This window comes from Cyprinus carpio, chromosome B19 (assembly GCF_018340385.1).
Source record: "Cyprinus carpio isolate SPL01 chromosome B19, ASM1834038v1, whole genome shotgun sequence".
Classification (NCBI taxonomy): Eukaryota; Metazoa; Chordata; class Actinopteri; order Cypriniformes; family Cyprinidae; genus Cyprinus; species Cyprinus carpio.
Window position 1 is genome coordinate 10,444,532 of NC_056615.1, and position 21,361 is coordinate 10,465,892.

The 21,361-nt window shown below is 36.9% G+C and overlaps 2 protein-coding genes across 2 annotated transcripts in view; one reads left to right on the top strand and one right to left on the bottom strand.

Annotated features, from left to right (window-relative positions):
* Nucleotides 1-12,256, top strand: part of LOC109105855 (protein spire homolog 1) — a 41,187-nt gene extending 28,931 nt beyond the window's left edge. Inside the window, exons 6-20 of the mRNA XM_042744746.1 lie at nt 32-196; nt 791-877; nt 1,028-1,157; nt 3,459-3,500; nt 5,193-5,240; nt 6,855-7,024; nt 7,119-7,212; nt 7,328-7,470; nt 8,135-8,152; nt 9,546-9,572; nt 10,127-10,264; nt 10,459-10,529; nt 10,614-10,641; nt 11,013-11,167; nt 11,409-12,256. Coding sequence (XP_042600680.1) covers nt 32-196; nt 791-877; nt 1,028-1,157; nt 3,459-3,500; nt 5,193-5,240; nt 6,855-7,024; nt 7,119-7,212; nt 7,328-7,470; nt 8,135-8,152; nt 9,546-9,572; nt 10,127-10,264; nt 10,459-10,529; nt 10,614-10,641; nt 11,013-11,167; nt 11,409-11,658 — 1,566 coding nt within the window. The 3' untranslated portion in view covers nt 11,659-12,256. The remainder of the gene's footprint in view (nt 1-31; nt 197-790; nt 878-1,027; nt 1,158-3,458; nt 3,501-5,192; nt 5,241-6,854; nt 7,025-7,118; nt 7,213-7,327; nt 7,471-8,134; nt 8,153-9,545; nt 9,573-10,126; nt 10,265-10,458; nt 10,530-10,613; nt 10,642-11,012; nt 11,168-11,408) is intronic.
* Nucleotides 12,257-14,648: 2,392 nt separating this feature from the next.
* klhl38a (kelch-like family member 38a) lies at nt 14,649-20,943 on the bottom strand. The gene is made up of 4 exons (XM_042745534.1): nt 20,495-20,943; nt 18,293-19,648; nt 18,105-18,211; nt 14,649-17,027 (listed from the first exon to the last, which is right to left on the bottom strand). Exons 2-4 carry the CDS (start codon nt 19,645-19,647, stop codon nt 16,738-16,740), a joined length of 1,752 nt encoding a protein of 583 aa, XP_042601468.1. The 5' UTR covers nt 19,648; nt 20,495-20,943; the 3' UTR covers nt 14,649-16,737.
* Between the last annotated feature and the right edge of the window lie 418 nt (nt 20,944-21,361).

The window sequence follows — 21,361 nt, forward strand, 5'->3', positions numbered from 1 at the left end:
GCTAACTATGTGTTGTGTATATTTTCCACAGGCACGGTTTTGGGTGCAGGTGATGAGGGCTCTGAGACACGGTGTGAAGCTGAAGAAGGTCCAGGAGCGTCAGTATAACCCTCTACCCATCGAGTTCCAGCTCACGCCTTATGAGATGCTCATGGACGACATCCGCTCCAAACGCTATAAACTTCGCAAAGTCATGGTATAAACGAATCCTGAATCATGTCAGCATGTCATCTGAATTTCTCCATGAACAAACATGCATGAGTCATTTTTCCCTTTGTACCAACAGTACAGTCACACATTGCAATTCACCTTTATTGCTGTTTGTTGCAGAGATCATAAACCACAACAATGTTTACTCTGCTTATCAGAAATCAGGCAGGCTTATTTCTGAAGCTGCAGGGTAGAAAAAGTTTTATAGGGTTGAACTGGATCAAGTGAAGGACACTGAAATCAGTAAATCAAGATGGCTTGAGTTCATGGTTTAGAAATGGACATATAAGGTTGCAAAACTTTCAGAGAGATGCCACATCAGAGTCAACACCTTACATGATAGGCCAGTTTGAATTGAGTGAGGTAATAGGTCAGTTTTTGTTCACCTGCTACACCTTTGTCTCCAGTTTTTAATGCATAGACAATAGCTGTCATTGATATTATTTTGATGCATTCTTTAGACGGGACACACCTTTGAAATGCGTCCTTTGCATTCTTTCAAATTACACAGACTTTAGGTTTTAATTCACTGGCAGCATATCTAAGATTTGACCCCCGCTGTGCCTTCTTTCTGCTGTAGGTCAATGGTGACATTCCTCCGAGGTTAAAGAAGAGCGCTCACGAGATCATACTAGAGTTCATTCGCTCCAGACCTCCACTGAATCCCGTGAGCATGAGAGCATACACAAACACGCTTAGCATTGGTCATATGTGAGCTGGAGTATCTTTAAAATGATGCAGATCAATTAATACAAATTACACGTATTAACACAAACCTGTTAATCATTCTGCATGTGTATGTTTGAATGTGCTTTAAGTTTCTGCTCGAAAGCTAAAGCCTCATCCTCCAAGACCTCCCAGTCTTCATGAACGTATCCTGGAAGAGATCCGGTCGGAGAGAAAGCTCAGGCCCGTCTCACCTGATATGATCCGTAGGAGTCGACTTGGTTAGTGCACTTTATCACACTTACTCTCATAAACACACAGACTCTTATTCATTCATGCACATCATTTACCTAAAAATCTATCTATCTATCTATCTATCTATCTATCTATCTATCTATCTATCTATCTATCTATCTATCTATCTATCTATCTATCTATCTATCTATCTATCTATCTATCTATCTATCTATCTATCTATCTATCTATCTATCTATCTATCTATCTATCTCTATCTATCTATATCTATATCTATCTATCTAAAAAATATATATACATATTTTTTTTATTTTTCTCAGTCTGGCAATATACAAATTTAAGGACATGCAGTCATTTTTTATTTTAACTATCTTCTAATTTCACCAATTTTACAATAATAAAGTTATCATATCTGTAAAATAACACAAGTTGATTTACGGGAATAGTGTATGTGACCAAAAAAGTTTAAAATATTACAAATTTAAAATAAACAGTATGTGTGTGTGTATGTATGTATGTATATATATATATATATATATATATATATATATATATATATATATATATATATATATACACATATATATATATATATATATATATATATATATATATATATATATATATATATATATACACACACTTTATATATATCTTCTTTTGCTTGTGATTGTATAATAATAATACTTAATAATAGCAATTATTAATAATAATATACATTTTTGTTAATCTTATGAGGCACATTTTTACAAATGTTTTTAAAAAGGTTAAATGTAAGCCTAAACATTTATGCATAATGAAAAGATTTTTAAGTTTTAAATGTGGAAAATATTGCACATAATTATAAATTGTTTATAATACTACTACTACTAATAATAATACTAATAAATTATTATTGTTGTTGTACACTTTTTGTTATCATTGTACAATAATAATAATAATAATCATTATTATTATTGTTATTATTATATTATTTGTAAAAATCTTAAGTAAAAATATTTATAAAAGATTAAGCAAAGTTTTTGACTGCTAGTGTTTACTTTAACACTGCATAGACACCTTGTCTATATGTTTATTATCCTGTGCACAAATGTTTTTCCACATGCATTCTGTTCATATTCAGTATACATTGTTACACTCAAAGCCAGCTTCATGTTGTGTTAGTTATCCTATATATCAAGTATATCAGTCATGTAGAAGAAGGTGAGTATGTGTTAGAGATTGACCTCAGGTCGTGTCAGACAGCAGTGCAGATGTGTGACAGTTTGTCAGTCTCATGCATGGCTGCTTGTGCTACACTCAACCATTTGTTCACTAACCGTGTCTGTAGTACAGCCCTGTGTCTCTAACTCTGCGCCGCCCATTTTATTTACAGCTGTAAATCTCCAATTACATTTCTTACCTTGGAATGATTTTTAAAAACATACATCCACATTGTTACACGCCATTTGATTCTTGTACTGTACATCAGTGCCATTGACATTTACAAGGTTATAGAGAAGGTATAGGCATAGGTAGTCTTAATAGTGGATTTGCCCTGAGATTTGGTCTCATAGTGGTATTTTGCTGTAGGATTCAATAGTTAAAGATTGTGAGGTTTAAAGTTAAAGAACGTGCACTTATACATAAAGACCCCATAAAGGCTGTTTGTGTGGATGATTGTATAGTTACACAAGCACAAATCTGATTTGAGTCGGTTACAGCAGACTTAATAAAGCTTAAGGTTTGCACGTATGTATTATCAGTTTGTGTTATGAAAAGAGTCTGTTGTTTCCTCCAGCTACCTAAAGAGACAAAGTTCAGTGTCTACAGTCTATAAACCTTTAAAACTTAAAGGAGATTAACATAAATATCTACCGTATGTATTATGTGAGTAGTTGGACTTTACTTCAGTGTATTTATTTTCTAACATTATAAATAAATAATTTTTTTCGTTCTTGATCCTAAAGTAGTATAAAATGTTAATTGTATTCCATTGGTTGTGTGAATGTGATATACGTTATATGTTGTCAGAAAGCTTCATCAGTCCTACCTTTTGTAATGTGAATTGTACTGTAGCTTTGCCAGTTTTACCTGTGCTGGATAGTGGTTGTTCAGTATGAAATTATAAAAATAACATTTATTCTTTCTTGATCCTAAAAGAAATTACCTGTTGTTTGGCTGCTTAATTGTCGAATTGTGTTCCTGTTTATTAATGGAGTTACAGAGCAGCGTTCTTTATATCTAACATTAAATGCATTAACATTTAATGCCTTGTTTTAACCCATGGCTTTATTTATCTTCTCCTCCCTCTCTCTTCATCCATAACCTCTGCCTCTTTCTCACAGTAATGCGCCCACTTAGCACTTCTGTCAGTTTTGACTCATCAGGTAAAGACTTCATTGAGGCTTCACCGCTGTCAGCTCACTGACCCTGTGGCTTCTGTGTTTGTGCCAGACCCCTGTAGTGGCTCCTACCCTCATGTCACGCTCCTCTGGTGGTGGGGTTGTGACATTGAACCTATTAGTCCTTAGAGGAGGAAGGGGACAAGGCAGTGCCTCCAGTCTTGAAGAAATCCCTCTTACATTGACACAACCGCATGTCTGTGGATTGAATTCTTCAAACATTACTTATTTAGTTAGAATATGGCACACAACTTTTGCTCAGTTTTGGTCTGGATGATTCAACAGTGGAGATTTTGAACTGTCAGACTTGACAGATTTATTGAAAATAGTGTAGTATATGATGGGCACAGACTTTGTTTTTTTTTTTTTTTTTTAGCTTCAGACTATTCCAACCTGTTGGAGAGAGTGTGTAATTGTTAAAAATAGAATTAGATTAGTTGTCTATTGTATTAAAATAGAATTATATTATTTAAATAAATAAATAGAAAGTTCAAAGGAACTAAGAAATAAAAAGAAATAAGATAAAAAATAAAATAATAAAAAAAATTAAAAGAATTCAAAGAAATAAAATATCAGTTTTAAATGAAAAACAAAACTAAAAAATAAAATAAAAATAAATTTAGGTTGAAGTACTAAAGTGAAATAAATGCTTAATAGAAACTAATACAATAACAAAAGGACATGACAAAATCGCTAAAAATGAAAACTGAGAATAAAAAAATACTTAAATATATTCCGATTTTGAAAATTGTGTACTGTATTCCAGTTTCAGGATAACGTTCCATGAAATCTAGCTATGATATCAGTTATTCCGGTAGGTTTACGGCTAACCAGGTAAGCCACATTCAAATAAAAACATTCAAATTAAGAGGATAAATCAAAGATTTTATAAGCTTTTCTGTGAGCAGTGGCTTTCTGTCAAATCCATTCAATTGTAGATGCTCTTCCATGTTTGTAGCCAACATTAATACATATGTATGTTTGTTAAGATTGGTTGGATAAGACTTGCTGTGGCCTGTGAATGGAAGAGACCGTAAAATGGATTATGGACTTCTAAAAAACTCATGCCCTGGTTCTATGCCTATGCCTAATAGACTTTGGTCATATTATATACCATATTTAATTTGATGTCAATTTTTAAAACCCTTTATTTTAGGAATGTTCACACTGACAGCAATTTGCAACAACTTGCGAGAGTTGAATTACTCCAATGATTTCTGAAGACATGGCTGAGTGCCAGCTCAGCTTTCATTCAAATGAGAAGCAATGCAGATTTAATCACTGTCAGTAATTAATGAATAAAGCCATTTAAGCAGGCTCCTTCCCTTTCCCTTTTGTTGTATTAAATAAGTCATACATTAAGATTTATAGTTTTTAATGTAAAGTAGTAGCTGCTAGCCTCCAATATGGCTGCTTGCCCTGGACTTTCCTCTGTATGTCCTCCTGCTACTAAACCGCACTTTTCCTACCACCTCCATATCCCACAATCCTCTGTCCAGTATGGCTGCTGCTTCTGTGTGGCTGCGTTGTGCTTCTGTGTGCTGGTGTCACAGAGCTGCTGATTGGTTTACCTAAGTGTACTTTACACTCGTATATTGGCTTACTGTGTGAATGTCAGGTATTGAAAGGCCTGTTTTGTGCTCATGGGATCATATTGAAGAATATGTTCCTTTCTAGGCGCAGGCAAAAGTATGAGCACCCCACAGGACTTGTTCCGAAGCTCAGGTAAAGTATTCCTGATGCAAGCATTACTTTAACATCACTCCCTCACGCCTCCGAGCCCAGTGTGAGAGAAATGCCTGGGTTCTGAGAGCTCGAGTATGAATTAAGTGAGTGAACAGCAGAGCTCGCAGAATTCATTTCTGAATGAGGATTAGTCTAGTTTAAGAAGGGTTATGTAACTCTGGGTCTGGAGGCATCAATATTTAATGTGCTGCAATGTTTATTTTTATTCTCTGTCCATCTAAGTTCTATAAATATCTCACTTGAGCCTCAAATGAATAGAAATATTGCTTTTTAACAGCACATTTGTTTTTGTAATATAGAAAGGATCAGTATCTAGTATATCGATCTTAATTTTCGTAAATGTTCGGACTGTATTCTATTAGTTATGTGAAAGTTTCATAAATAGCATATGCAGTTTAAGTCAAAAAGAGTTTTTATGGTGATATGCAAAAAAGATATTAAAACAAAACTACATCAAAAATTTTAAAAAAAACACTTATACACAACAAATAAACATAAAATTTTAAAACAATTAATTAATTTCAAAAAAAATTTCCATTAAAAAAGCTGCGCTTTTTACTTTCTATTCATTAAAAAAAAATCATGGTTTTCACAAAAATATTAAGCAGCACAGACGTTTTCAACATTGATAATAATGATAAATGAAGCAGCAAATCAGCATATTAGAATGGGATCATGTGACACTAAAGAGTGCAGTAATGATGATGAAAATTCAGCTTTGTCATCACAGGAATAAATAAAATGTTAAAAATATATGGAAATAAAAAATCTATATTTTAAATAATAATATTTCACAAAAAACATTTTTTTTTTTAAAATTTGATGTATAAGAAAATTTTGAACAATAGTTTATTTAAACTTCTATTGACTTGATTTAGTGAATTATACTATTTTCATTGCTGTGGACATCAGTGTTATGTAATTTCGTCACTATATACCGTGCATAATCTGAATGCAATAACTTATGACCTGGCTTGTTCAGGAAAGCCATTATTGTTTTGGTGTATACAACTCAAATCTGTTCAGTTGTAGTCTTCATCTGTTTTTAAAGTTCAAACCACATTAGATATGAGATTTGAAATCCGACAGAAAGTAGATTATTTGAGCCTGAATGGTCAGATTGGATTTGAAGTCTCTTTTGTAGTCATTTGAGAAATGTATTGTGTTACTAGCTGTGTCTGAATTCACTAATTAGTGAATTAAATGGCATTTGCTATGTAGTCACTTAAAACAAGTGAGTGATCCATTTCTTTCACAGTATATCCATGAATGTGTAAATACAGTAACCACAGTGAGATGCCATGATGGACAAAACCTTCTGTCCTCACTTTCCACTTTCCACTTTGGAAAGTCCTCAGCTGTTGGAGAGGAACGTTTCTTCGCATCATGCTGATGCTTAAGTTGTTACTGTGGCAACCAGTATAGAAACAAGGAGGTCCAATTTCAACCGTTCCAATTTGAACAGTCAGTAATCAAGAACTGTAGACTTGTAAAACAGTTTGTAGTCGGGTGCAGTGTAAACAAAGCATAGTTTTCTTTGCTGTCCTGATTGGTGTCTGATTATGTCCATATTGTCCACCCACACACACACAGACATCCCTGACGGACACCGAAAGTTGGCCATCAGCACACTGTCCCTGGCCAATGGAACGTCGCCAGCTCGGAGCCCCGTAAACGGTGTAGCCGGAGGTCAGCCGCTGTCCCAGAGAAAGAGGTTGCTCAAAGCGCCTACGCTGGCCGAGCTTAATAGCTCCGACTCGGATGTGAGTGGGTTTTATATCTTCTATATTACAAAAACCTTGCCGAAATATTCAAAATAGGATTTTCTGATAGGAACTTCTGTTTTTCCTACTGTAGGATGAACAAAACACTCAGAAGTCTGACAGCAGCTCCAGCGTATCCACCTCACTGGTTGAGGACATGTCTCCAGAGTCTGTCAAGGCCAAAAAAAGTAAGACCCGTTTTGAAATATCCAGAACTTTTTATTCACATTCCAACAAAAACCTGTAACTGACTGACAGTTCTTCTTCACCTCAATTTTTGTCTTCCACTGTGTCTTTTCCCAGCTCCTCCGCAGTTCCTGCCCATATCTTCCACCCCTCAACCAGACAAACGCTTCGCTCCACAGAGGAGGCACTCCATAGAGAAAGAAGATCCCACCAGCGTACGGCCTTTCCTGCCTCCGTCTCGCCAGAACTCCAGATCTCTGGTAACTGCAACAAAACCTTCCTTTAGCTCCATGCTTCTGCCTACAGAGCTGTTTTCCTTGTTGAACAAATCCCGGGAAAGTAAATGAGGGTAATTTAGTGTTGAGCGGTCAATTGGCTGCAGGCTGTGGTCACACTTAACTGTCCTGAGTCTTGTGAAAGTATAATTAGATTCTCAGGATTCTGTCTAGTGCTGCAGCACTGCAGGTCTTTAGTGTGGAGAGAGAGAAATAAAGAAGAACTTGTGCTTTCATTTCCAATTCAGAAGCCTAATCAAAGGCTAATCTATGGCATACTGCAGTTTTTAATGTCATTCAAATTCACACATTAACGATACAAGGAAATTTTTTCAGTTAATAATGACTCGAATATCTTTTTACAGATTATTTTGACTAAATCTTACATGAAGCTTCGTTTATGAAGAACGGACTACTTCTGATTTAGCCATGCTGACTGTATTTGGCCTAGCCTAAAAGGACTGTAACTGATCAGTGTGGATTGCTAAACCTCTGAGGTCTTTGAACCGTTGTAAATGTAATAAACACAGAGCTCTTACAGGAAAATTATTCTTAAACGTTTCTAGATAGTGAGCGATACTGTAGTTTTATTGCAGTATAGATAGAGAGCTGTAACCGCTCTGCTTTCCTTTCCTGCCTTACACTGAAGCTCTCTTCGGACAACAAGGTAAAGCACACCATATTCTACATTCTCATGCCCACCGATTTGGTTACATTATGTTGGAGGAGTCATTTCATCACTATTTCGTCTGCAGTGGCTTTATCTGTCTTCCAGCAGGGCGGTTGCTTCATGTGTGTGTTGCACAATGTTGCATGGCCAGTAGGGAAAGCTGCTGAAGGAAATGGCCCACACATAAATCACTTCAGTTACCCGTCATCAGAATGGTTTATGATCGAACGGAAAAACTGATTCGCTCAACAAACTTCCTCCTTTTGAATAATGCACAAGTTATGTGCATCATTCAAACAATGTTAGATTAAGATAAGGAAGATTTAGATAAGAAGGTTTAATAAGAACGGAATTGTGCAGAGATAGCAGGTCAAATTTGCGAAATAATAATCATAATAATAGTTATATTATATTTAGTGCTGTCAAACAATAATCACATTCAAAATAAAAGTTTTTCTTTACATAATATTTGTGTGTGTGCTGTGTATATTTATAATGTATATATAAATAGACACAAACATGCATGTATATATTTAAGAAAAATAAGATATATTTCTATATTAAGTATATTTATATTTAATATAAATTATACAAATATAAATATATACATGTAAATATTTTCAAAATATATTCTGTGTGTGTGTATTTATATATACATAGTAAATATACACAGTACACATATTATGTATAGAAAAACTTTTATTTTGGTTGCGATTAATCACGATTAATTGATTGACAGCACTAATTATATTATATTATATTATATTATATTATATTATATTATATTATATTATATTATATTATATTATATTATATTATATTGAGTATTTAAAATATCAGTGAAGAGTGATGCCTCATTTTCTTTTTCTTTCTTTTTTTAATTTATAATTTATCAATTCAATTAAAGATATCCAGTGCTTTTTTAAAATAGTTTTGTCTGAGCGGTAACTTATTTATTTTTTGTTAAAAATTTTAAAATATTGGCTTAGTGTATGTTGTATTTGGATAATAATATCTAAATCTGAAAATTTTATTTTAATTTTATTTTATTTTTTATTTATTTTTTCATTTTATTTAATTTAATTTTTTTTTAAATACCAATGGAGAGTGGTACCTATTTTTTTTTTCTAATTTATCATCAATACAATTAATGAAATTCCTTGCTTTTTTAAATAATTTTCAGTGAACTTTTTCTGGTTTCTTTTTTTTTATACTGTCTTAGACTTTTTGTCCCTTTTAAATATTTTTTACAACATTTATTTAATATTTACTTATTTGTATAATGTTTAGGGAGTGTCAGTGACACTTTTTGTTATTGTAAATGAAACTATACAGCAGTTATTTCCCACCAAATGCCAAAAAAAACCCCAATGTTGTTTTCTTTGGTCAGGCTCACGCACTAGGCAGCGGTCGTGCGGTACGTCCCATCAAACTACATATTACTGACACTAACACTGGGTGACAAGGGGCGTAAAAGCCAATATGAGGCTCTTATTCTGTAGTTCACAAGACATGATTTGTCTTTTTTAAAAATAGTTGAAAGGTGGTTAAAGGTAAGAATTAGAGACATGTATTGGCTTTTATGTGTGCTTGAATCAGTGTGACCTTTAAAGTTGGGTAAGGACTAGTTCTGGGCGCCGTGCATTGTTTTAGCACAGAGCATGAACATTTCTATTCATCCTTATATGCAAATTTTGCATACAAGACCTGCCCTATAGAGGTAAAACTTGCATGACAATATAAACAGACATTTTACCATTCCTCATTAATGTATTAAATGTTCAGCTCTGTCTCCATTGCCATTGTGTTTTGGGTTTTGTTGTGTGTTTTGTTTGGCAGAAGGTGTAACTATTATGTTGATCTAGCATGTAATGGTTTTTCCATCCCTCATTCTCGGGTGTGACAGCATGGCATGTTTAAATATGCAGTGTATACTTCAGCATGTTTGTGAAAGTGATATGTTTGTTTCAGGAGGAGTTCTGCTACCCCGTCGAGTGCCTGACTTTGACCGTAGAGGAGGTGATGCATATCAGACAGGTTCTTGTTAAAGCAGAGCTGGAGAAGTTCCAGCAGTATAAAGACGTCTATAATGCGCTGAAGAAAGGAAAGGTAAATTTACTCTACACATTCATTGCCCACTCGATATACATTAGCCCAAGCTTATGTTTTGGGATTATCTTCCTGTTTGGAGCACATGATGCCTAAAAATGCTGTCTATATAGGCAGCTCACTAGGTTTTATACATGCAAGGTGTGTGCAAGCGTGTATGCAAGTGTTCATCATTGTGTAACCCTTCCTCTCAGCTTTGCTTCTCATGTCGGACGAAGAAGTTCTCGCTCTTCACCTGGTCCTACACCTGCCAGTTCTGTAAGAGGTGGGCGGAGCTTTTCATTTCAGACTTTAAATGAAGAAAGTGATGTGCAGTGGAATCATATTTGTTCTTCTTTTCTTCTCACAGACCTGTTTGTTCACAGTGCTGTAAGAAGGTAATGTTACATCCTTACCTTATGTTCACCAAAACTGTATTTATTTGATCAAGAATACAGTAAAACTGTAAATATTATTACAATTTATAAGTCACACGATCCTTCAGAAATAATTCTAATGTGCTGATTTGCTGCTCCTTTTATCATTATTATCAATGTTGAAAAAAATGCTGCTTAAAGTTGAAATAAACAGCTTTTATTTGAAATAGAAATATTTTGTAACACTATAAACACTGACTTTTGATCAATTCAGTGCATCCTTGCTTAATAAAAGTATTAATTTATTTAAAAATAAATCTGATTGACTCCAGACTTTTGAACAGTAGTGGGCTTTTTCTCTTTGCTAATGACCTCATACCCTCTCATCTCAGATAAAGTTGCCCTCCAAGCCCCATGCCAGCCTGCCCATCTCCTCTCTGGGCCCCAGCATCTTGCCCAAAAAGGAGTGTGCAGCGTCAGCCACGACAGAGAAGCCCTCCTCCACATCCAGTCACAAGCATCACAGCCTTCAGCGCACAATGTCCAGGTGAGCTTCACAAATGCTGAGAGAGCCTGTATTGTTTGTACCAGGATTCATAAGGGCGTTTCAGAGGGTTTGAGAGCATTAAAACAAGCATTAACATTAAACATTAACATTAAAATTAACAAATGGGACTGGGAACTTCAAATCAAATTGGGTTCAGCTGTCAAAAAAAGTTTGTGAACTTGATCTGTTGCATGGTAATGGCTGCCAGTAAGATTATTTCTTGTGATGATACCTCTCTCAGATCATCAAAGCATGCAGAGCGCTCGTCGTCCAAAGACGAGCTGGAGCTGCCGGAGCAGTTCACAGAGGACTGGAGCACCATGGAGGTCTGCGTGGACTGCAAGAAGTTCATCAACGACATTATCAGCAACAGCAGGCGCAACCTGTCCACCAAACGTGCCCGTCCGCACCGCAGGACCCACTCCGTCTACATGTCCAACACCAGTTCTTCCAACTACAAACCCTCAGAACGAACTATCAAAGAGGTTTAGGATCCGAAGTGTTTGGAACGGTCACGGTGTGCTCCTATTAAAACGCTCCCGTTGAGACTGTTCTCACCTGTCGCACAGGTGCCAGGCGGTAATGTGCTTATGTTACATACTGTATGAAAAATATGCCCACTTTTGTTAGCTTTGTAACGTTCCTTCAATACCACTTCTTTTCCATTTAAAAAGTGCCAGAGGTGAAGGAATAAAGTCGTCCCTCTTCCAGCATGAGTCCTTAAGCACCAGCCTTCTCAGGAAAAGCTTTGGAATGTAGTTTAACACTTTACTTTGACCAGCTTACCCAGAATGAAATGACTGTGTGAAAAAAGATATGGCGAGGCTGCTTTGATAACTAAAAGGCACAATGCCTGAATGTACATTTTTCAATGGAGCTCAATCGTATGTAAATAGTTGCTGAATGCTCAGCCTAAATGTAAATAGACATCCAAACTGACTTATTTTCCCCTTTTTTGAAGTACTAGTCGATTGCTGTAAGACCAAGAGACTGTAGTTTATTCAGCCTCCGCAACAATTCAAGATCATGTCTTACCAAATGTTTTTTCTTATTGTTTGTTAAAATTGCTGCTGTGATTGCAACACCCAAAAAAAAAAACTAATAAAAAACAACAATATTTCTTCCTTATGACAGCATTTTTTATGAATGACAATAAATAATTTTTTAATAAGAGCTGTAGTGTTTCTTAAAGGAGTGATCGGCTGTGCCAAACAAATCTCCACTTTCTGAGCAATATGTGTCTTGGACCTGATGTACATAGTCAATAACATTTACCAGAGATGGTGACGGCCCACAGGGGGAAGCCAGTTCTCTCTTTTTATTAGGAAGTGACTTTTGTAGGATATGTTTATGTACATGCTGTATATCTGAATCTCATCTGATCCACTTATCTATTAAAATAGGCTCTATTGTTATAAAGTTATGATTTATATTATTAATAATGATTATTTTATTTTTAAGTGTCAAATGTTGCTTTCTTTTCATGTTCACTCAACTAAAACTGTTTTGTTATTTTTCAGCTGCACATTTATTTTGACGTCTTAAAACTTTGTAAATTAATTTATAATATATTATTAATTACTGTTTTGTGCAATGAAACACCCCAGGAGACTTTAAATATGAAGGTACTGAAGTCATGTCAGGGTTTTTGGAAGGATTGTTTGTTTGTCCTTATATAAAAAATAAGAAAAAATACACACACTTATAAATAGACATGCACTGCGATGGTATACAGGCCTGTTCTTTTGTTTTGTGCAAAACTGACTGTACTGCCTTCCTCTGAAGAATGATCAGTGTGCATGATAAAATCAATGATTTTTTTTTTTTTTTTTTTAAATAAGAACAGAATTGCCAATAAATAAAGCATCAAATCTGAATATTTGAAATTGAATTTGATTTTATTACACATTCCTCATCAGAATTGCACTGATATGCCAATGAAGAATTTTGTGCTTATATTTATCTCATATGATGAAGATAACTACTAGGACGCATGTATTAAAAAATTTAAATTAGATTCCCCAATGGAGCCATAAAGAAGGCCTATCACCGGCAATTTAACATTATTTGCAAATGATAAGAGATGAGATGTATATAAGCTTCAAAATAATGCAAACATTTCTACATATTCATGCCTTAATATGTAGCCTTTAATAATAGCCACATAATGTTTTTGTGACAAACTTAGGAATAGATCAGGTTATATATATTACAGTGCAGGTTTGAAGAAAAAAGATTTTTACTTATGATTTTGACATTTGACCGTCTAAAATAGAAGTGAATGTTCTCCCCAAGCTAGTGGGAAAGTGACAGAACCGCAATTCTCCACTAGAGGGCAGAAAAACATCACTTTCAACAGCTGACTAAACCTGGCAAATTCTACATTTCTTATACGGTTATGTATCATTTACATTTAGATTTAAATCTGTTCATTTAGCAGACGCTTTTATCCAATGCGACTTACAACTGAGGAATACATCAAGCGATTCAGAGGCAAACAGACACAAGAAGTGCTCGTCATGCCAAGTTTCAAGCATTGTTCAAATAAATTCAAGCTAGAAAGATTAAATAAAGGAGAAAACAAAGGTTTTTTAAGGATCAGTCAAATAGTGGCGAATAAGATGAATTTTCAGCTGTCGCTTGTAAATTGTCAGGGAATCTCTCTTTAAAAGTAAAGTAAAAGTAATTTTGAACAAAATAGATAATTATAGTCCACGTATTTTTTTTTTCTGCACATGTCGTGTGTTAAACACAACTGTAGAGGGCAACAAACCACTTTCTAAATCTGAAAAACTGCTTCATTTTGTACTTTGACCCTGCTTGTGGCTCATTTTCCATTACGTGAGCAGAACATGGTGGTGATTGAAAAATGTTTGTGAATTTTTTTTTAAAAATGTTAGTTTATTTGAAAAATACAGATTTTTATGAGCTTTTTTCTTTCATTTCAGATATGCATAGCAATTTTTCTACTTCAAATAAAAAACACCACTTATCAATAAACTTCTTAAGACTTTTTTCAAAAGGCCTAATTACATAGATCATGCCGACTTATTTGCAAACAAACACATTCCCGCTGAAATGGTCTTAATAGGTTTGAGTCTATGAGAGTGGACCGTATACTGAGATGATGATGGCAAAACAAGCTTGTCCTGCAGTCTGATTGGTGGTTCCCATGACAACAGTTGTCAAGGGCTATCTAAGCTTGAGGGCTGTACGTTCTATCTAAAAGCTTGGGGCTAAAGTTAGTGGTGAGTTTTATCTCCAGACCAGCTGTGCTTCTGATTATGCCGCCTCTCCCACGGTCAGGTCCCTTTGTTAAGCTCAGTATGTAGTTGTTTACTTCTTGTTGTGTCCTGTAAATGACAAAGTGCAGTGAAAACTAAGCTGAATCGATCCGTTTTAGAAATGAATAGCTTAGAAACCTTTCAATATTTCTTTCATTCAGTAGTGCAATTCAATAGAAAAACAGAGATGTCTTATATATACCTCATTTTTGGTTTAATCATCAAAGGTAAGGTCAACAGGCACAAAGTAAACCGTTTCCAAGCAGCATTAAATACTAGGAGGCAATGGACATCTTGACTGAATCTCTATCCACTCTTCCTTTGTATCTTAAGTGATGTCAAGGCTCTTCAAGCCCATATTTTTTATTTGATAATGGAGTTTGTGGACAAAACAAACTCTTCAAACCGTAAGCACTGCACTTTGAGATCAACATAATGCAGAAAACACAAATCATTGCTAACAAGCACTTCCTGTTCTTTCAGAAGTCATGATTTCATTTTTATCATCAAATCTTTTTTTGCCACAAAGGGGAAAAAAGAAATAAAATACATGGCCAAAAGTATGTAGACACCACAATTCATTCTTTTACCTGTGTGTGTTCTGACTAGTGTGTTTTTAAAATTATTTTTTAATATATGATATGAAATGTATAACTATACTTTGTGTTATATGGCCCTCATGATACAAAACTATAAGCACTGCTGCATGGGGCTTTCTAAAGCTGTAAAGTTAATTGTTGAAACATGGTAGTTTATTGGTCCTCAAGCAGGACCTAGAGAACCTATAGGGCAGTGCTTTTGAACCCTGGTCCTGGTTGTGGCTTAAAGGGATATAGCTGCAGCTGGAAAGTAAAAATAAAATAAAATTGCTACCTATTAAAATGTGTTTCATTAACTTCTACACCTACCCCAACCCTAAACCTACCCCTTACAATAATACAAACACAGTAGTTGTTGTTCAGTGTGACAAAAATTACACTATATTAATGTGCGCATGCCCAGTAGCTGCATCTGTATCCCATCTAGCCTCACCCGCTGGTCCTTGGGAGCCACCACTTATTGCCGATATTGTCTCACTTATTAAACACACCTGATCCAGATCTCCAGCTCATTGGGCGAAAGCTCCATGAATTCAGCTGAGTGTGTCAAATAAGGGAGACATATAAATTGTGTAGAGCAGAACTGACAACCACTGACCCAAGCAAACCTCCAGAGGGCCAACAGTAAGTCTTAAACTTATTTATATGTAATTACGTTAACTTGCTAAAATGCTAATAGGCGCTTCTCAGCTTAGATAGGAGGGTCTTTGAATGCTGTCTCAAATAAAGGGGGACTTTGGCGTCAAAAAGGTTGAGAACCACTGCTGTTGATTTTTTTTATTATTATTATTATTTTGCTGATGGAGCAATTGGAAATCCAAAGGCATATTTGAATTGAATATAATCACCCTTGTGCATCTATAAAAGTTTACCCCAGTTAATTACCATGTTCCAAACCCTGAAATGGGTTCATTGTCATGCTGGAACAGAAAAGGGCCCCATACCGAAAATGTTCATCTCAGCAGATTGCATGGCTGTATGCTTGATTTTATGCATCTGTTAGATATGTGTGTAGCGGAAATAGTAAACCATGTTAATTAGAAGCAGGTGTCCACATACTTTTAGCGTGCATGGTACATCAAGCATTTCATGATCCATTAGGTTTGTTTTTGGCCTTCGTTAATTACATAGAACTGACCACACACCACAGCACTCAGGGAATGTTATCTTCACTTCACAGATTACTTCATCAAACAGTCATGTCCTTATGCTTGTAGATTTTACACTGGCTAAAAAGATTGTCACATCCAATTATTGTCATATTCCAATTAAATTCATGCTAACAAGGCACTATTGACAAAAATTTGTCTGCTCAAGCCGTTCAGAGAGAAGGAGATCATGATGAGAAACATCTGTCTGAAGATTTTCGGGTCACAGTTCTGCAGGGACAGATGTACATTGCATAAGTCTGCCGTTTTGCTCTGAGGTCCTGTGCTCGCTCCCTGAGGTCCACTGTGACACTTGCAGTTGCCAGCTCAAATCTCTTTTGATTTAAGATGGCACAGATGCTGGCGAGCACCAGCAGCATACCATCAAAGCCACAGCTGAGATGTACTCAACCCACAAACGAATGCAACCTTCCTCAGATGGTTTCCAGTCTCAGCTGTGGCCCCATATTTCTCATTTCCCTTAATGAGCAGGGGAGCGAACGGGACGCCCAAGCAGAGATGTTGCGTTCTCTGAGCAGTCATGGTGGGTTGGAGCGGTTGGAGACGCAGATCAGCGACAGTGAACCGTGATCAAACAGTTTGTATGGTAATGATCCTTTAGAAGTCCACACGTCTGTTTTAGGGTCGTAGCACTCAAAGCAGTCTGAGTCTTCGATGACATCATGAGCGTTGAGGAAACGTCCTCCGGTCACATAGAGTTTGTTACTGATGACTGTGGCCGCATGGTGCATCCTTCTCTCCTTCATGTTGGTACACTTCACAAATTTATTAGCTTTGGTGTCATATGCAATCACTCTTCTTGTGTATCCTGAAAATAAACATCAGTTTAATATATCAACTCATCAAATGATGCATAATGTTTCATGGTTGGATTACTGTGTGATCCTTGCAAAGGCTCAAGATTATTACCTTGACCATAGATGTCATTAAATTTCATCTAAACATTTATTGAATGCTGCTCTGTTTGTTATGCTCTGGATAATCTTGACCATAATCTTGACAACAGCATTTGTTAGATTTATGAACAGATTAGATTGCTAGCTAATTTGTTAATGACATTTAGTTGTAAGGTAAAAATTTGGAATTTATGTATTAATTTCATGAACGAAATGTAGATTTAAAAAATCATTATTTATCATAATATAGGCCAAGTGAGTGGAACCATTCAATCTGAACGCATAGTCTATTCAACTGATCCTACACAGTGAGATTGATTGACAGGCAATCTGACCATTCATAGCGCTGAATCCGCCATTTTTGTCCAATAAACAAATCAGACAGGAGAGTAGATTAACTTCAGTGGACTTAAACTTGAAAAATGGTGTGTACTGATGTCCTCAAAAAATTAAAAAACCTTCAAATTTCCAATCATATACATAAAGTAACCTAATCAAACATGAAAAGATGATAATTTCAAATTCACCTTTAACTGCACATTAAAGAGCCACAAAATGGTATTTATTGATTGAATTTATTACAAAATGACAAAATGTAAAAGTTAAGACTTTGTTTCATAAGAAAAGTAACCTGCTCTGTCTTGTCTGTCGGTGTATTTTCAATTTTCTCTTTGCTCCGCAATGTATTTTTTACTGCGTGAGAACATAATGTGTAGTGTGAGAGCGGCATGGCTTGTCGAACGCATCAACAGTAACTAAGGTCTTTGCAAAGGTTCAATTAACTAATTAAATTAAATCAGTGGAATCCAGCACCTGCTAGGGTGCATCACCAAACTTCCAAGGCATCCTCAAGATGACTTAAAATAATTAAAAAACAAAAGACCAAAAAACAAACACCCACTCAACAACTGCTTTTTTCTTTTGAAGAACCATGGTCCCATAGTTTTAAATAATAGATTTTTCATATTCTTTCTTACAGTTTAACCCACCTCCAACAATATAAATCTTGTCTTCTATCACAGCAGCAGGTGCGCAGACGTTCTTCACTGTCCTGGTTTCCAGTCTAGACCACAAGTTGCGGGAGATGTGATAAACCGGGGAGACAAAAGGCATTTGTCATGTGGGATCACACCTTGAGCGAAGCACAGATTATATTCTCTGAATGACTTTTGTTACCTGTATTTGTCTCACTGGATTCTGCAAGGCATCCTCGCCTCCAAACACGTAAATCCTCTGATCGTTGGCTGCGACTGCAGGGTGTAGGACTGCTGTGGGCATCGGCGCCATGGCCTCCCATTGATTGAACATGCTGTTGTAGCGCTCCACCATATTTGAGATCTGCTTATCCTGCCCTATTCCACCAAGAGCGAAGATGAAGTGAAGGTAGGAGACGCATTGATGGGCATAACGTGGCTCCAGCATGGGCTCGGCAGTCCTCCACTGGTTGGTCTTCAATGAGAGAGTATAAACTGTGGCGCTAACTGCACTGTCTCCAGATACCAGACTAAGACTGAGGCCACCAACCACATACAGAATGCTGTGAATACACACATACGCCGCCTTGTAGAGTCGCAGAGGTAGTTTGGCGAGCCACTGCCACCGTTGTGTCCGTTCGTCATAGAGAAGTGCCTCTCGAGACGTCTGTTCGTTGTTCTTGCGGCCTCCAACAACCACCAGAGTCTCCCGGCATGTATAACGACGCGGTGTGGTCCAAAGAGGCTTCAGCTCTTGAGTGCATTTGGCGCTTACGGAAAACATCAGACGTCGCACAGACTCGATGATCTCGGTGCACAGCGTAGACGACTGGACGAGCGGATCATTGGCGATAAACTGGAAGAGGTATGTCGGATGGATGTACCGTAACCGGACCTTCTTAAAGAGGTCATGAATGGCTCCTCGCCGGGAAAAGGGGTCGTGGTGGATCCAAGCAAGTAACGTCTCGAAAACCTGCTCTTCCTCTGCACACAGTCGGTCGTCCTCCAGGTAGCACATTAGCTCAGGAAGAGAGAGTTCGCAGAAGTCCTCAGAAGCAGCTACGTCCGAGAAACACCGCACAGCCATTTCTTTGGCTCTCTCCTTGAGGCTTTCGCAATGAAGGATCTCTGAGAGCCGGATCATGCTCAGGCAGTTTTCCGGATTGAGCTGATCCTGTAGGAAGGTGGAGCAGGCCTCGAAGAGCCTCCCGTAATGCAGCATGGAGGCCGCCTGCATCAGGGGCAACACCAGCTCCATGGTTATGGTGATGGTACCAGTATAGATGTAATCCACGACACATTCGATGACCTCCGATGCGATGCCTTTCAGGTCCACTCTAGCCTGGCTGCTCTCCCGGAAGTTGCTACAGAACATGGCTCGGAAGTACGGGCTGCTAGAAACCAAGACGTTCCTGTGGCATGGGATCTCCTTGTCTTCGGTGCACAAGATCACATCAGTGAAGATCTGCTCCTGTCTCAGTATGTTCAACTGAAACAGGAGGTGAGCGGGGAGCTCTTGGTCCTTGAATGGAAAGATCTCTGTTGATGTACTAGCCATGCTGCAAAGGGAAAGGATTGAGAGTTTACTGGAAAATTACTGTTCAGTCACTGTGAATAAAGTGTAAAGTTATGGTTTGTTGTTGTCATGGCCACCACACAACCTTTCCTCCCTTTCTCCTTCTCTATTTTATCACCCCTGATGTTTAGTGCCAGGCCACAACGTTCTATTCCAGTGTCCCTTAAATCATTTTAATGCTTCCATGTGCAGAGCTAGGCAACATTTCCCTTTCAAAGCTAAGTTTATCAACGCCGTTGTATCACTTGCCAGCTGTTTCTGATCCCCTCAGTAGGTTTGCCCTTGACAGCCTAACTATTTAGACGAGGACATTTCATGGGGCTATTATCAACACTAAGTCGTCTAATCACCCCAGAGACAGCTACTGATTTTATTTCACTCCAGATCACATGGGCCTGTCTGACGTCTATTTTGGGATGCTAATTGTTTTTTTCTTATTATTAAACACCATTCTGAGACACTAGAACAAGGCTACAAGTATCCCCCAAAGATAAAAGATACCATATCATATTTCAGTGACACTTATTTAAAATAGACCGCAAACTCTCAATCGCCAGTGCAGTTGTGAAAACGACGGTAACGACAACTGCCGTAAGAAAATCTAAAAAAATAAGGATTTCACGATCTTAACTCTGTAATTTTGCTATATCATAACATGTAACTGCTTATTAGAATTATTAAAAACTTGCACTGCATTTGCAGGACATTTCAGAAGAGGTAAACTACTTTTTAAAAGTAAATGCTCTGTCAGAATTCACAATCTGTACAATAAAGCATTTCCTCAATTAAATCCTGTTTCATATATTTTTAAAGTAGCTCTTGAACTCACCTGTTTGTTCTTTACACTCAAGTTGATCACGAATCAGGCTGAGTTCAGGAGGATAAAAGCAAATACATTTCTTCCAGATTTCTCTCTCAAAGACGACAGTCAAAAGTGACATGGAGAAAGACACGAGGTCTCAAGTTTGGAGTTTGCCATGAGGTCGCTGTGTACATTCCAGTTACCGAGAATAGTCTGGAGGGCTGCTGTTGTCCAGGGCTCACATATGACCCTCCCCTTGTTTGCTCCCACAGCGGTAGGCCGTGCACCAAGCATTTTGTGTGTTTTCTATGGCAGTGACAGAGAACCCGGCTTATCCGGAGGACAGAGGAAGGGGTTGAGGGCTTGTGCACACCCCTTGGCAGGCTTGTGTAACCCAGGAAGCTGGTAAATATAGCGCAGTGCTGATGGCTAGGATGAGTATGGTGAACAGCTGAACTGTTAGGCACGGTTACCTTGGTTTGCCTCTTGCTTGAGAAAATAAGTTAAAAAAGGGCTGATATTTACCTGCTACCTATTAAGTGGCACATTCACCTTTCAGAATTTTAAATATTTTGTTCTTCAAATCAAGCTCTAAATCAAGCCATGGTGTTATCAATTTACCTAGTTTCACAGTCTTTATGTTATATAGAGACCTAACATTATCTTTTCATATATTTCCGTCAGTGTCCTATAGTGATAGATTAGCAATGTATTGCTTTTATGTAAGTATACTAATGTATGAAATCAACATAAAAGAAAATGAAAAGGGTGGCAAAAGCATGCAAATTAAAAAAAAAGAGATCATATCAGATGAACTGAAATCTAGATACTGGTACATATACTCCTTACAGCCCTATCATCAGCTGCATGCTGGGAGAAGATGAATTACTGTCA